Here is a 17076-nt window from a genome sequence, read left to right on the forward strand (position 1 = left end):
GTACAGTGAGGCATATGTACTACTTATATATTTCTCCTGATCACATCACTTTTTAAATAAACAGAAAAATGCACAATCTGTTTTCTGGAACTTTAGCTTTATTTCTGCAAACCAGTTACATATATTGAATGAAGTACAAGAGCTCTTACAACAAAGAGCCTTAAATTTTTAATTGTTGCAAGACACAAACGAACAAATTTCTGTTAGGCTGAAGTTTTGTCTATCAGCCTCCAAGAAAACACAGGAAAGAGAAGGAAATTAAAGGATGAGACAAGAGAAGGTTGAAGTTGGATGGATTTGGCATCCATCTCAACAAAGTTTTTTAGTCAACCAAAGTATCTACTAGTTTTTCAATAGAAGGTTAAGAAAAGCAATTTCTGTAACCTTAGAAAAATGAAATGTTTGATGCAGCTCTTGGGAGTTTGACTAGAGAGAACTGCTGTATAGGATTCAGAAAAGGCAGGTAGCTAAATTGGACACTTTCTCTGAGAGCAGCTACCAGATTCTTGCAGGAAAGCAGATACTTTTATTTGGAGCTCTCACATTCACAGATATTTCAGGCCCTGTGTCTGACTACCAGATTTTATGGAGAAATATTAAAACAAATAAACAACCCCACAACTAACAAAACCTAACCATTCTTCCTTCAGCTTAGTCTGTGTGAGAGCATATCCTGAAGCTTTCAGAAACAAGGCACATGCAATTCCCTCCCTGAAAACAGGACAAAGTCACAGCAAGTGCCATGGTGATCTCTGGGTAGTGTAGGACACACAAGCAAGACAGATCCACAGTCTATTTCACTGTCTGTAACACTGAACCCAGTTTTATCCTCTATGACTTTAATACTCTCTGTTTACACTGCTGCCCAGCTGCAGTCTGGAGCCAAGGTGGGAATGGAAAGCTCCTGCAGAAAAATTTGGGATGCCTGAAAAGCACGGACAGAACAACAAACAGGTTGAGATGTCATATGGTGTGAGATGTAGAGACAGTTATGTAAGTTGTGGGGGGAAATCTTGTTCAAGAAAGATATGCAAGCTGTAAATAAAACATTTTTAAGTCAGTTTCTCCCCACTTTTCTAGTTGTTCTCCTTTAGCTGGGACACCAGCAAAACAGGCCTTTCCCTAGAAGGAGTAGCTTTGAAGTTTCATGGAAAACTCAGTATCAATATTACTGGCTTACAACGAACCCTTTTTTTCTAAAAACCCCAACAATTTTGCAAAATTGATACAAAATAGATAAGAAGCAAAAACAGATAAGAATCAAAAAAATGTAGGTGGTCATATGGCATCTACAAAGTGTTTCTGTGACAATTTTTTATTGAAAACTTACAGGAGACATCATAAAGGGATACACAACCACTCAAGCTGGCATTAATGACATCCCCAATATCTGAATTTGTGATATGAGATGCAAAAATGCCCACTGCATTTATCTGTTAGCCTTGCTTTGTTCAGACATAGTTCACAGTGCCACATCCCACTTCACAAGGTAAATATTTGAGTCAGACACACTACCTTTGTAATAGCTGTGAAAACCTTCTCCAAGATAGCATTAGGTTGAGCTTTCTGTGGTCCATTGGCTTGGACTTTAAGGCCTAAGGCACATGGTTTAGCAATGAACCTGTGAGAAACAGAAAAATGAGAGAAGAAAACATTCAGTTTTTTACTTCATTACTGTTACCAATCAATGGCATGTGGTAAATGGCAAACATTATAACCCTGCCAACAAAAACAATACCTAGTTTTACAGCTCAAAAACAAGCTCATGTAGGCAATTACATCACAAAGTAAGGAACATCACTTTGAAAGATGAAAAGAACTCCTAGAACACATGAAACAGAGGATTTTCTTTCATGTTGTGAAGAAAGAGATTAGAACAAAAGCATGAGAGGAATGCCACCTAGAGAAGCACCAACTAAAGAGAAGAGCAGGGCAGTTTGAGGAGCATATAATATTATCCTCCAAACACAGCCTTTTTAAAAATCAGTTTCCAAAGTAGCTACCACCTCAGGACTCCTCTGGCACAATGGAATTTCTGAATCCTGAAAGGCAGGAAGCATTTAAGCTGCCCAGTCAATACAATTTCCAAAAAGCATAAAATTTTCATGGTACAGAGACACAAGCAATACTCTTCTGCTGAAGTATGAGGCTGTCCAAAATCCTAACACCAATCCATAAGTTCTCTGAGACATTTTAGAGCTGAATTGTGTAGTTTGCATATAGTCAAAGACCACCACTCTACTCACAAAAAATTAAATTATTTGTAACTACGAGTCTAAATCTGGAATTCCCATGAAAGCTAAAAGCATTGTATAGGAATCCCATTCATATCTGAACACTATGAACCTCTGCTATCTTTGAGCTATATAACTCATTACTTCACTTAAACAGCTTCTCTTTCCCTAAACTTCATTTGCCAACAAGGACCAAAACAGCACTTGGTACTTAAGTGGTTCCACATTTATCCAGCTGAATGACCACAAGCTACAAAAAATCCCGGAATTCTTATGCACACGCAAGCCCCATTTTAAGCCCTGCTATGAGCTACAACTGCTGTTTCTGCCATGTTTAAGACAGCACTGCTGATTAAAGGGAATTAAGTCCTAATCAATGTGATATGGGTTACAGCACTAGCATTTGGTAAACAAAGATGGGTGATGCCAGACCACCTTGTTTTCCTGGAGAAAAATTCTTGATACATTGACACAAATCCATACGAAAGACAATTCTGTAGCCTGAATTGGTGATTGACTGAGAGGACAAATATTCAAAAACACATGCAATGTTATTGGTGATCTCACTATTTGCTCCTAGCGTGTTACAGGAGAAAAAAAAAACCCTTATACTCTGTAAAACTTTGGTGGCAACCTAAATTGATTGCAGATTGTAACCATCATGCTACCTCTATAGCATCAACCAAATTAAAGGCATTGCATCAGGTGTAAATTCCCTGCTTTAGAGTTCAGAGCTTTGATGAATCCAGTTTCACTACTAAGCTCAAGAAGGCAATCCAGTCTTCTACTCATGAAAAAGAAGCATGTAAGCTCTGCACATGTTAGATGTAAATACAGTTTAATCAAGCCACATTGGAAACTTGTATGTTAAAGTATAAGCTGACAAAAGAAGTGAGAATTGCATTCTTAAGTTCAAAACATAACCAAAGCAGTGCTGGTATTTGCTGCTAGCTGATAACCAAAAAGATAGCTGAAGAAGCCAATGCAATTTGATTTCAGAAGTTTACTTTACTAAAGAATTCTAAAACACTTCATAATGTAACAATAGGGCTCAGAATATTAGCATCTATGTCCTTATTTTGTATCAAAAAGCTGTAAAACAGCCGGAAATTCAAGTCTTTAATAATAAGACAATAAAAACATTTTCCTGAGGAGTAAGCCACAGAGCTAGACAAGAGTCAATCCTTAGAGACAATAAAGGTGATGTCAATCACTATTAAAGCTAATTTTATGAAGCCATTAGAGGAAACATTTAAAAGTAGAGGGACAGGGGAATGCTGTAGGCAGAGCAAAAACAAATAAAAGAAACAGAAGACAACTGCAGCAGCTTTATGCATTCACAGAGGAAACCAAGCTCAGCCTCCACCATCAACAGCAAGATCAAGAAACAGTCATTAAATAAACACAAAAATCAAAATAAAAATTGTTTCAGATGGATTTTTCTGTGCACTTCTTAAGTCAGTCTCCTCTGAAATGAGACATGATTTAGGATTTTTTTGTTTATTTGGAGGGTTTTGGGGGTTTTATTTGTTTGCTTGGGGGTTTTTCTGTTGTTTTATTTGTTCGCTATTCTTTTAATAAAATACATCTTGCAACTTCTGTTTTGCTTTTCTCCTTCTCCTGAGTGAAGGAATGTGATAGCCACGATATAACTCCAATTGAAAGGCAGTTCCCTAAACATGCTAATTTAAAAGGAAAAAAGCAGATAAAAAGTCCCAGTTAGAAAAAAATTCAACAAGACATAATTCCAACATGTTTCATGCTGAGCTGATATTAATTTAAATCTAAGCCAACCAGCTGGGTTTGCTTAAATTATATTCTTAAAATTACATGTGATGTTAATGAATAGCCTAGGTAAATCCAGGACAAAGCACAGACCCAGTGGGTTTTTTTTAACCTTAAAATTATAATATAGATGTTATACCCATTACCTAAAACAAAACACATTTTCTAAACACAAACATGAGCTTTTCCTTTGTTGCTTATGTTTGTCACGTGCCTGGGAGGAATGGGCATGTGACTTAAAGCAGAGCTTGTCCACAGTACACAGCTGCAAGACCCAGTATTATTTTGGCCAACTATGTCAGTGATAAAGGGACAGGCAAAGCTACAAAAAACCCACAAAGGTCCCACCAGGACACTCAAGAAAAAGCAGTTTTAACTGAAACATTTTAGACACCTGCAATACTGAGCAGGTTTGAGCACTAATTCAAGTATGCATGAGCCAAGCTTTGTCCATGTGACTGCTTTTGGCAGAACTTGTAAAATGTGAGATTCTTTTTTTCCAAAGAGAAACCCAACCAAATCAAGATATACTTCAGAGTATAAAAAACGTTTTTCAAGGCTACAGTAGTAGAGTTCAAAGTCATTTAAAGTACAATTCATTTAACAGGGTCCTAAATTTCACAAGTGCCATAAAAAGCTTAATTAACATGATATTCCTCTGTAATAAATTGATTAATAAGTAGAAAAACAGAATTAATGTTTGATACATGTACAAACTGAGTGTTTTGCCAAATGCTGTACTTCTTAAAAGCACTGTTAATTTTTTCCATTTCTGCTAACACTGTGGTATTCAATTCCCTAAACAGTCTTAGTGAATCCCATGGGACCATTTATTGCATAAGGTACTGCAATTAAGAGGGAGCAACTATTGTGAAAGAGTAAGGAGAGCGGAATTGAGTATATTGCCAGCTTTTCTCTTTAAAACATGGAAATCTGAACCAACACCACACTAATGTCTCCTTTTCAATGGATTTCAGTACAGCTGAATTGAAAGCTGGTATTCAATTACACAGAAATTTAAGGACAAACACATTTTGCTGACTATAGCCCCATCTATTCTGGATCTAGAAAGGAAAGACTAACACAAACAAGGGAATTAAAATCAAAATTCAGTACCCTTTTTAAAGGCAGGTTCCTCATTCACAGACAGAAGCCACATTTAAACCCCCCCCCCAGGCCAAAGCCCAAGCCCAAGGCTTTAACTTTCCTTACTATAAATCAAACAGGTCTACTTGTAACATGTCATCTTTGCCCTGAATGTGGCCAGACACAGATACAGAACTCTTTAGTCTGTATCTGGGGCACTGGGAATGTGCCTGTAGGCCCTCTGATAGGATGTGAATGTAGTCTTTTCACACCAGCAGGTCATCTGCCATTTCCCAGCTGACCAGAGTAGCTGCCCTTTAGCAAATCCATGTCTCTCAGTTTCTCAGCAGCTCTGTACATATTTAAACCACAGCAGAGCCCACAGCAGGTAAATAGGGATTACAGGTTCAGGATTTTTTAAACAGACTTAAAGGTCTGCAAGAACTAACAAGGCTTTCCAAAGAGGGCCACAAAACCCAGAAAAGCCAACAAAAACCCAAAAATTAAGCTAACAGAGCTAATGAATATTAGATTCATGTAACTCACACTCTTTTTAATGTATGAAAAGAAAATAATGCTTCTTCTAAACTATCAATTTGAGAAACACTAGTCTAAAAATAATTGACAGTGTTAGGTAAGTGATAAATGTTAACCAATTATTTCTGCGAAAGGATAAGATTACCCATTCAACAGAACCAAAATCAAAACAAGGGTGGTTGATACAGAGGAAAAAGGGTGTTTTATACTTCTGCACTTAAAACTGGCACGTCTAAAATAAGCCATCATCAGAGGGAAGGATCTGCAAGAGTCCTACCAGGTCTCAAACCCAGCAATAACTGGCAAAGTAAGTTTAGACTATTATTATTATTATTATTATTATTATTATTATTATTATTATTATTGTTGTTGTTGTTGTTGTTGATGATGATATTGTCATTGTTATCTTTTAGGTACACATCATCCCACACATTAGTAAGCCTTTTTTTTTCCTATCAGTATTTTAAGTACACAAAGTTTCTTCCCTCACTTAAGTAACTTTATTTTGTGGCCAACTTCAATACAGAAGCCCACTCAGGAATTTTCATTAGTGCAAGTGAGAAAAGCTAAGCCAGTGCATATTTCACACTTTCCTAAAATATCTTGGTTAATCACAGCTTAAATCAGTCACTTTTGTCATTCATTTTTATCAAAAGTAGGTCACATTATGGACCAAGAGACATGACTAATGGCCTGTTATTACATACCATCCATCCCCTAACTAACAATCTATTTTCTGATAAGATACCTCAGCATGGCACAAAGGATCTGCACAAAATCACCCTGGAGACTGCTCCTACATGACCTCTGCCAACAGATGAAAAATATCATGAAGCAAACAGGCAGGACCTAAGCTATGACACCCCCATGTACCCTGAGAATATGCAGGGGCTTTTTAGCCTTTCATGTCCACAATAATATTTGAGTTAGTTACTTGTCAATGCACGATGAGAGGATGAGTCTCCTCTTTCTGTGCTGAGGATGCATCTATGTACAGTAATTAGAAAAAACTGTGGTGAATGTTAAGGTGTGCAGCACATCTCTGAGTCACCCCAAGTATAACTAGAGGATCTCCAGGGATACCACACTCTAGATAAGTGGTAGGCTCTGATTACATACATTCAGTATCTCTGTGAAACAGGTAAAAACTCTCAGACATTGGCATAGTTCAAATGATGCTTGCATAAAAGTCTGCTCATGTTGCTAACACAAGCCAGCTGTGAGCTCCTAAAAAAACCAAGCAAACTATTCCTTGCCAATCAAATATGTCCATAAAATCTCAGTTTCCTATCAGTACACTTAAAAGACATCAGGGCAGGTAGTTAAACCAGCAAAAATTCTCTCTGTGCTAAAGATGTACACAGATCTGTTTAGAGGAGTCTGGCTCCTTTTTTGAAAGAGTAATGCAGAGCAAATTTTCCCAGCTCATCTACTTTATGCTCACTAAACACAGATTATTCCAGGGATTTATGATTACAATTGTTGCACTTGTTGGACATTGCTTGCTGCTTTTAAACAGAAACAATCTAAATTTGCTCAAAGGATCAGTAAAAGCAGAAGAGGCTTGTTTCTGAGCAGATGCTCAACCGATTTACTGCCACAACACTCAAAAACTATTACTGAATTTGTTATTTTGGTATAGCTGGCCTACTTAACTCAGAAGTTACTTGTATTAGCAATAATTAAAATAAAACAAACAAAACACCCTACAAAATCCAGAAAAATCTCAATAGCTCTAGAACAAAATCAGTAGATAAACAGGGTTGTCACTTCAGCATACCTATCCCAGCAGCGGTTTTGGCTTTATGTTTCACAATAATTTATGTTACAGAAGATCCAATATGACACAATGTCTGAAGCACAGGCAGGGCTCTTCATGGAGGTAATCTCATCCAAAATGTATGTATACAGGAAAGTTAACTTCACTGACATTTTTTGGATGTGCTGAGAAATGGGTCAGAACTCCCACAATGGAACCTTTTCAAAGGAAAGAACCTGTCTGCCCAAGCAAAAGGCCAAGCACACAACTCTGTGTGTCAGCAGGAGCCTTCTCCCACAGAGCATCCCCAGCAGCATCTCAGAGGGCAGTGTAAAGGACAGCACAGAGCCAAGCCTTCCGGGGGATCTATTCCAAACCCTGCTGCAATGACTTCAGAAAAGCACACATAGGTACCTGCCTTTCATCTGAGATGTTCAATGCTCTCCTCTCCTCTCCATGCATTAGCTGTAATTCCCACATCAGCATCATTATCCCATACCTCACATTAAATTATACAAAATAAAAACTATATGGTGCAATCCACATGTGTTTACAAAAAAACAAAAGCTAAGGTAGCTGTGTAAAAAAACAGATTTGGTATCTGTATTTCAGCTTTCAGACTTACTGGTTAGTACAGAGCAAAACCACATAATTTTAAGTAAATAAAACAAATTATCCTTATCACTCAACAGCAATATTAGGAAATGCTTTGTCCTAACAGAGTTACTCTTAAGAAACACAACTGATATGACTGACCCATACCTTTCTTTCAATCACTGTCAAACTGTTTCATCTTCGCAATGGATTTCTCACATTTATATTTTCCTGCCTTTTTGACTGAAAATACACATCTCAAGGACACATTTCCTCATGGTGCAAAGTTAAAAATACTCCCATTTTCTGAAGATTTTGATCCAGTAACAAAAACCATGACCAGTAACATTTGGCTTGAGCTACCTTTGCATACCTGCTAGCTCCCATCACAAGCTGCAGGCCAGACCCCACTGATCACTGACCCAATTCCAGCCCCTATTCACACATAGTGCTAATCCTTTGTGCCCTACAGAGTTGGAAAATCTACTTCATCCTTTCTGCAGGTTAGTTCATAATGGGACTGACTCATGCAGGAGGTATTCTGCCACCACTATGGGACTACTCCAGCCCAGCCTCTACCAGCAGTGCTCCAGTTGCTTTTCCAGTCCATATGTTACTACAAAAATGGGAAACAAATAAGGCCAGCACTTTACAAACAGAAATAGTCCTTTTTTCCAAATATAGAAGCAATTTTTTTAAAATATATGTATGCGTTAAGTTTTAAGCATTTCAGTTTCTCCTTAAACTCTAAGAGTGAAATCAAGGGAAACTACACGCTCCAGAATAGCAACAAGCACTGCACAAATGCAGACAAAGGTCACAAATAAATATTTTTGCAGCCAGCTGTCTAATGCTTTCTTTCTTTGTAATCTCTAAAAATAAAGTTTAGTCACTCTGTAACTTTCCAAGCACAGATCAGGGAGAAGGAGAAGGAATGGAAATGGTGATAGACTCCAGTCCCCCCACCTCTAACCCATGGTGCCTTCTCTCAGCTGCCCTCCACCACCATCACCAAGGCAGTAGATGGTATGGATGATACAATTCTGAAGATATCACTCTCACCCTTTTTGCATTAAAATCAGGACACACAAGTCAGGGTCAATGGTAAAATTCAGGCTCCAAAATTGTAGCCCACTGCTAAAGGTCAGTGAAGACAAAAATATTCTCCCAACTTCTAGAAAGTTGTGGCTTAGGGACTTTTTAGACCAAAAAAGGCATCTTTGCACATAGCAGTCCCCAAAGAGCTGACCCTTCCTCCCTAGGCTGCACTAGTAGCTCATTGAGCTTGTGAAAACTTTCCACAGTCTATGGCAGAGCTCTCCAGTGAAAATTCAGACTCCGTGAGGAGAACCATCCACTTCATTTTGAACTCATTGCTGGCCAGTTTTGGTTTTGCTTTTTAATTTCTTGCACTGGGTAAAAATGAACAGTCAATCCCAAAGCACCCTTTGTCCCTCCTGACACTATAGATTTCGTACTTTCCTCTGCCAATTCTAAAATGCAGAGCTGATAAGTCGCTTCATTTCGGCAAGTGTGGGACAACCAAAGCAAGGAACCAACCATAAAACCTCTACATATGAAAAGACACAGGGTCCAAATGGGATTTGATGCTGGACAGGGGAAAGGGCAGGAAGACAGCACAGAAAGAAATTAAAGACTGACAATTTAATTTGAAATTAATATTTAAATTGCAGTAGGTTACTGTAACACAATGACACTGTTCTAATCCCCCAGGCCCTGCAGCATTACTTCATCTTTTACTTTGGTCATATCTTTAACATATGAGCAAAAAAAATTCAAAAATTGTGACTGATCTCCATGTCTACAGTAAAGGAACAGCCAAGGCATGCCATCCACTGGGCTTTTGATAGGTGCACGTTCTTGTGCACGTTCTTGTACTGCAGCTCTCCTTTACCTACCAAGGCAGATTCCAACGTGCAAAAGAAACTGCAATTACCTGCCACTTGGGCAAGACACAAAAGTTGCTAAGTGGCTTACAGCAACTGTTTAAAGCAAAAGTCTCAGCAATCATTTTGATAAATAACATAGCTCTGCCCACTAGAAAGTCAAAGCTACTCCTCCAGGTTCCCCCATGGTAGGTCTCAGCCTGATCAGCACACGGTAACTTGTCTCATCAATGTCCCCTTACATTCTAATGTATTTCCCTTCTGATCTATTTACTGATCTATTTATTACCAGAAGGCCAAATAATGAAGGATGTTGTTAAAAAGCCCTAGCCCCCTAGCAATCACTAACAACAAACAGTCTAAAGATCTTACCAAGTCACAGAACAGAACTTGAAGAGTTCAGCAACAACTTCCTGGAAAATATTAACAAGTATCTGAAATGTTGGGAAATTATACTGTTCACCAAGAACAGAAACGTATTAAGTTATATCAGGTTAGAAAACATTTTTTCAAAGCAGAGAAGATAAATAATGCTTTATATTCAATGGAACATTAAAAAACAATTAAGTCGCTAAAATATTTCAGGGCTTGAGGGCACAAGGATCCTACCTCCTGCCCTGCTCCATGAGTTATGCAACAAGGCCCTTAGCAAGGGCAGGAGCTGCAAGAAAAGTAAAGCCCAAATCTCTGTCTGTCTGCTCCAAGTGTGCATTTGTGTTTGAGCAAATGACCCAGCCTGCCTGCATGACTTGAAGGCATGCTCTGCTCCTGAATGTTGTCATTACACCACCTGGCAGTGCCACAAACTTAAGAAAAGCACACACAACAAAGGATTTCAATATTTTCAAGCTTTCTCTTTGTCCTTGAGTTCAGCTTCTGTACTGCTAGTGGGCTGTCATGGCATAAGACAGAGAATTTCAATATGTGCCTCAATGTTATGGGCAAGCCACTATGTCTGGTGCAAATCCTATTTCTCCCCACCTCAGGAGGTGGGACATGTTTCAGGAACTTTCCTGCTCTGAGTAGAGTGCTCATACTAAATCTTTATTCTGTTCCCTTTGAAGAGGGAATTGTTGGTCATGGATTCCTCCCTGCAGGATGGTTGTACTTCTGTAAGTACTGGAAATAGGGATGGTTGGTTTGACTTGGAGGTTAAACTTTGATTCCAAGAGCTAGGTCACAAAATCATCAAATCTTTTGCAGGAGCTTCCAGAGGAACCAATTTTCATTCTGGCTGGCAGGTATTAACGACAAAATGATCACAATAGTATTAATTCACTGTATTTTCTGTATGTATATGAACACAAACATATATGTACACTGAAACAACCATATATATATAAAACATATGTAATAGCATATATTTTTATATATTTGTGTGTGCGTACATTTAATATATGTGTGTATATACAATCAAACTTCAGCATAGTGTCTGACTACTAAAATACAATAATTAGAGCCTTATTTCTTTCCAGACACTTTACACAAACTCAGAACAAAACCCAGCTCCTATCTGGTACAAAAATGTAGTTCCTTGGTTTATTTCTGATTAGCTTCCAATACAAAAAGGTAAGAGACACATGTAGATATTCAGGAAACCTATTCCTAAAGAAGCATACAGCCAAACAACACAATAAATTTTCCCTGTTTTATCCTTGAATTGGTATTACTTAAGCAAATAAGGACTGTTCAAAATTGGCAGACAGAATGTGGCAGGCTGGTCTGAGCCATTCCTACCTGCCCAGGTACCACACACTAAGCGAGGGCAGCCACCTGAAGTGCTTGGGCTCCCTCTCCCTCACTTGTCGCTTTCTGCCACTTTTACTGCAGCCACAGAAGAAGTGATTTGGGCTTCAAGAAACTGAAGACTATCACTGCACACCAGCCCAGAAGAGCATGGAGTTTTCAGCTGGATCAGTGATCTGATCTTATTCACTCTATCAACACAGCATCACTAAACTGAGACACTGGAAAATTGAAGGTGAACTATCTAGATGCTCAAGTTAAGCCATCACAGGATCATATTCAGATTCTGCTTTGGAAATTTGATTTTGTATTTCTTACAGTGTATTCTCTTCTGAGAAAAAGGATTTAAAAAACATGTTAGGATATCTATAATTCAAAACATTTTTTATATTTTTTTCCAAATAAGTGCTTCAGAAAAAGATTTATTAAAATACTTATACAAGTGCTCACACCTAAAATCTCTAAAGCCAGCTCAGATGGACCCCTTTTAAGGAGTAGCTTCTACCTGCATTGTATGATCATTTAATACCATATGGACTGATCAAAACATTCAACAAAGATGAAAAGCAAGGCCTCACTAGCTTCCAAGTCTTCCTGTACATTTTCATCTTTCTATTCTATTACTAAATATTCTTAAAGCTTTCTTGTTTAATTGCCAGCTCAACAGGACACTGTTTCAGAAAGGTAGGGCAGCAATCTGGAACGCAGCTGCAGCTCTGTATGCAGAAGTGCAGAACACCCAGGCCCCCAACTGAGTTACTGACCCTCTGAGCCTGTCTTGGGGAGTTGGGGAAACCAGTGCCCACCAGCGTGCAGGAAATACTACACAGCAGTGTTTGAAATGCACAGCCTTATGTTTTCTGCCTTCCACACTAAGGCTGTCCCAAAGCAAAACCTGCCAACACAGGCAAACAGCGAGTCTTGCACACAGAAAGCTCAAAACACAGCTGACAGGCATCTCATTGTAGCCCTAATGCATGATAAACAATTAGTGATCGGACCAAACAGTGCAAGAACAAATCCCATTAACAAATAATAGGATTTGTTAGCGGATCACCCAAACAACACTTTGGAAACAACTCCCTGGGCTGCTGCTGCAGCCAGAAACCTCAGCCAGGGAAGGGAGCCATGGGGCAGGACGCACTGGTGAGCTGCATGCACAGCTATCAGCCATCTAGAGGAGCTCACCCTGCAGCAGCAATGCTGGCCCACCAGCTCTGACAGCATTTGAACATGCTGCAGCACGTGTCAAATGAAAAAAAAAGAAGTCATCTCATGTCTTGGGTATTTCTGAATGATTTACACTTTGGATCCATAAGCAAGTGTATTTTCTACATCAAAACACACAAGAAACTGTTGCAATCATTTTTTATTTTAGCTCATGACAAGATTTTTGTCAGCAACTTTGCAGACTACAATTTCAAACAACACCTGACTACAGGACACCTGACCAAATCATGGTTTCCTAATAGTATTGCAATATAAACACCCACCTCTACCAGCAGAAGTTGAAGGAAAAAAATTAAATTGGGCAGGTGGGTACTTGAGGAAGCCTGAGCTGACACTGTAACATTGTTCCCCAGTGGTTGCTATTAGGTGCCTCAAATAAGCGATGCTAAGATAGTAACAGAAAAGGTGGCTTTTTACTATTAAGAATTTGAAAAAAATAAGAAGGGTGCTTCATGCTGAAAAGTACACAGAGCACCTATCTGCCCTGGCTGGTCACAAAATATGTGTAAGATAAATAGTTACTCAAAACCTTCAAGTGGCAAGTATTTGTTACTCTTTGTATTCCTGTTTAGGGTGTCATAATCCTTTTCATCTCCTTTGGATCATTAGAACTGTCTTGCTTATTTATTTGTTTTTAAAGACACCACAATGCATGCTGCTTGGGATGCAAACCAAAACTGGGAACCCATACAAGTTTTATAATTATAGAAGATTTTTACACAATTGTAGATTGTCAGTTACATTTTTTTAATGGTAAGAAACATAATTTCTAAGGTTAGTCACTGAGTAATTCTTGTTTAAGAGTATAACTAAAAAGGAAAAAAAATCCTTTACAACGACTCTGATGGCAATGTCTGGGTGCAGTTTGAGCAAAGCAGCAGTGTGTACATGCTTCTGAAAGCTCGCCCAAAACCCTCCCAGCAGAACACAAGATACAAACACACTGCCTTGTTGGGCATCAGCTCTTCCACAGGTCTTCAGAGCTCTTCCCACTGCTCGGGGTACTGCACTAAACTGAGCATTCTGGTGCACATGGACAATTATGAAGCAGCTCAGCCCAAAAAGCACAAAGTCTCTCCAGAATGTTATCTACTCTGTTCATCTGACAACTCAAATGGAAGCGACAGCCAGTCTCTCACCCAGCTGGGTTAGAGATTAGCCATGTGCAATATTGCTGCACTTGAACTCTGGAGTGCTGTACACTTGGCAAGAGGACAAAGAAAGGAGAAGATGGAATAGGGAGGAGAAATACTGAAGCAGGAGTTACTGCAGGACTCCTTTTGAAGCCTTGCCCATAACAGCCTAGGCAAACACAGATGTTACAGCCCACCATATGCACTTGGCCAGCGTGCTGCCCAGACCCTCACACTTCCCTGCTGCATACACTCCAAACACTCAGCATGCACATCAGTTAAGTGTCTGCACAGTGCCTGAACTGCAGCAAGGCTTTGCAGGCACTGAGGACATGGTAATTAGCAACTTTACAGAGAATCACAGATCAAACTCTGTCCTCCCTTGAGAACAAATTAGACATGATGTCTATATCTAAGATACATGACCAAGTACCTCAGCCCAAGATCACTGCTCAGAGTGGAACTGGGAATGTCAGGCCAGCAGATATGATGCCAAAGAAGGATACTCAGAGCACCTCATTTCAGCTCCTGGGGCTGACAGTCACTTTCTTGACATGCATGTTAGCCATGACCCTCTAGAGAAATATTACTGGCACAGCTTGGCTCCCAAAAAGCTTGACTGCTGACTCCACCAGCTACAGCCAGGCACATAAAGAAAAGCAAAAGTCTTCAGAATACCCTGGACTGTGGCATAATTCCAAATTTTCCTTTAGAATAGGAAACAGTGACGAAATTATTCCATTGCAAGATCAGCTTCTACCTACAGGGATATCCCTCCAGTTTCAGAGAGAAGCACTGGCAAACCAAAGGGGGAAGGAAGAAGGAGGGCTGATGAATGGTGCTACACCAAGGGCACAGCAGCATGTATCCAGTTCCAAGCCTAATGCAGGGCAATATTGCTGACTGACACATACAGGCTGGCTAAGGGAGGAGTTCCCACAAAGCCTACAGAACCTCCTCTGCTCCAAGCACCACCTTTGCTTTGCTCTTTCCCCAGCACTGTGGTCCCCTTCTTGCCAGCTGAGAGCTGCAAAAACTCTTGCCCTTTCAAGAGCCTCTCCACCTGGCACCAACCAACACTGGAGCCACAGCCAGTGCCATAAGAGAGCAGACATCACAAGCAAACAGTGAGAAACTGCAAAGCAGCACAAAGCCATATTCTAAGGCCATTGCCTACAGCACAATGAAAGAGAGCCTCCAGGCAGAGAGCTAAGAAGCCAGGCTGTAACCAGCAAGGATGGATTTATGCAGTCTCCTGATACCATTTCAGCAGGATCTCACAGCAGCTTCAGGAACAGAAGTCAGTTTCCTGGTTTTCAGTTGGTTATGGTTTTCCTGTAGCAGACGCAAACAGCTCAACAACCAAACCAGTTATTAAGAAATGCAGAAGAGGTAAAAATCCCTTGTTGGGCTGGCCAACCCCAGAGCCATGCATCAGTTAACCAAGCATTCTAGAAGGAATCTGTAATCAAAAGGAAGAAAAACATTATCCATAAATCTATTCAGCAACTGAATATCCCCCTTCAAATGTCTGTTGTCATGTTTATTCAGAGCATCTGGAGGATCAAAGCTCTGGTCAAAGCCTGTCATGAATCCCCATGCTGCTGCAGAATTTAGTACTAATCCCTGGTGCTTCATTGCTAAATAAGGAAAGAAAAATAAACAAACAAGCAAACCAAGCAAAGGCCAGGGCAAGTGCTATAAATAGATATAAGAAGGCCAAATTATTAGTTTAGAGATGCTATCAAAAATTTTAAAACAAAAGTCTTTCAGCCTCCTTTAGCTTTGTGTGCAAAGCAGTACCAGATAACTCCTATGCAAAGCAAATAGTGAGTGTATTTCACATACACAGAAATACTGCAGGCAGGACAAAAAGCCAAGCATGGAATGTCACACAGGAGAGGATGAAGCAGCAGGGCAGAAAGCAGCAAACCCCACAGAAATCCACCAGAAGTAGGTGACTTCCCTTACTTCCTCACCACACACGCATATTTCATGACACATTACAGTATGTACAATGATTACAAAATTTTATGTTTTAACACACCAAATTTGAACATTCAAAATCAATGCAGCTGTTCACATAGGGGGGGAAAAAAAGCTCTTCTAAAGCAGCAGATTTATAATTGACTCTGTCTGCACAGCCATGCAGATTGAAAAAACTAGGTCAAATCTTTTGCTAGTCAACCTCACTGCCATTCCTCCCCAGCCCTCCCCGGCTTTAGATTTCAGCAGTTATTGAAGGAATCAATTAACAGACCTGTCATGCAGGTCTCAAATTGTTTCTGCCTGGTACATATCAGAGGGGTCATCTGTGCAACTACAGATGGAAGGGGAAAAAATTAAATCATTATAGTCTTTCCTATTCACAAATCCTAATCCTAGAGCACATGTACTCAATGTACTAGGGTTCATTAGCAATCAAATAAATGATGCATGTCAGAAAATAGATGTAGAAGGAAAGGGGCAAGAGACAGACAAATATAGGCTAGAAAGAAGAAAAAATAGAGGAATTGCTGTGCTTTCACTTTTGCTGTGCTTGCAGCAAAACCATAATAGCATCTGCTGCTTTTAATGACATCTTGCTAGTGTATTTTGTACAGTTTCCTGGTGAACAGTTTTAGAAATCTCATAAATATCTCCATTTTGACACTAGATTTCAAAGAGAAACTATACTATTAGGTTTATATCTACTCATCACCCTGAGAATTGTTTAAACAATTCTTGTCTGGAAAAAAGGACTCACACACTGGAATTCATATATTCACCATCACAAAGGCATTAAGTGGGTTTTTCAATCTTCACAAAATGTAGGGACTAAGGCAGTCCAATTGCAGCTTACTCATTTTTACTCATTTCTCTCCTTCTGTTGCAGAGACAGAAGAGACTCTATTTCATGGTCATAAAAAAATTGCCATTTTGTATCAGGCAAACACTAAAACAAATCACTCTTGAACCCTATTTCCACCAGATGCAATGTGCTACCGGACAAGTTTGTGCAAGAAGGTGAAGAAATCAACTTCCTGACTTACTGCAGTGATGGCCAACCTAACTGGTTTGGCAAG

At 39.5% G+C, this 17076-nt stretch overlaps 1 protein-coding gene across 1 annotated transcript in view; it reads right to left on the reverse strand.

The window, feature by feature from the left end:
* CERS6 (ceramide synthase 6) overlaps nt 1–17076 on the reverse strand; it is a 99049-nt gene that overhangs the window by 63663 nt on the left and 18310 nt on the right. Inside the window, exon 2 of the mRNA XM_036386701.2 lies at nt 1516–1621. Coding sequence (XP_036242594.1) covers nt 1516–1621 — 106 coding nt within the window. The remainder of the gene's footprint in view (nt 1–1515; nt 1622–17076) is intronic.

This window comes from Molothrus ater, chromosome 7, assembly GCF_012460135.2.
Source record: "Molothrus ater isolate BHLD 08-10-18 breed brown headed cowbird chromosome 7, BPBGC_Mater_1.1, whole genome shotgun sequence".
NCBI lineage: Eukaryota > Metazoa > Chordata > Aves > Passeriformes > Icteridae > Molothrus > Molothrus ater.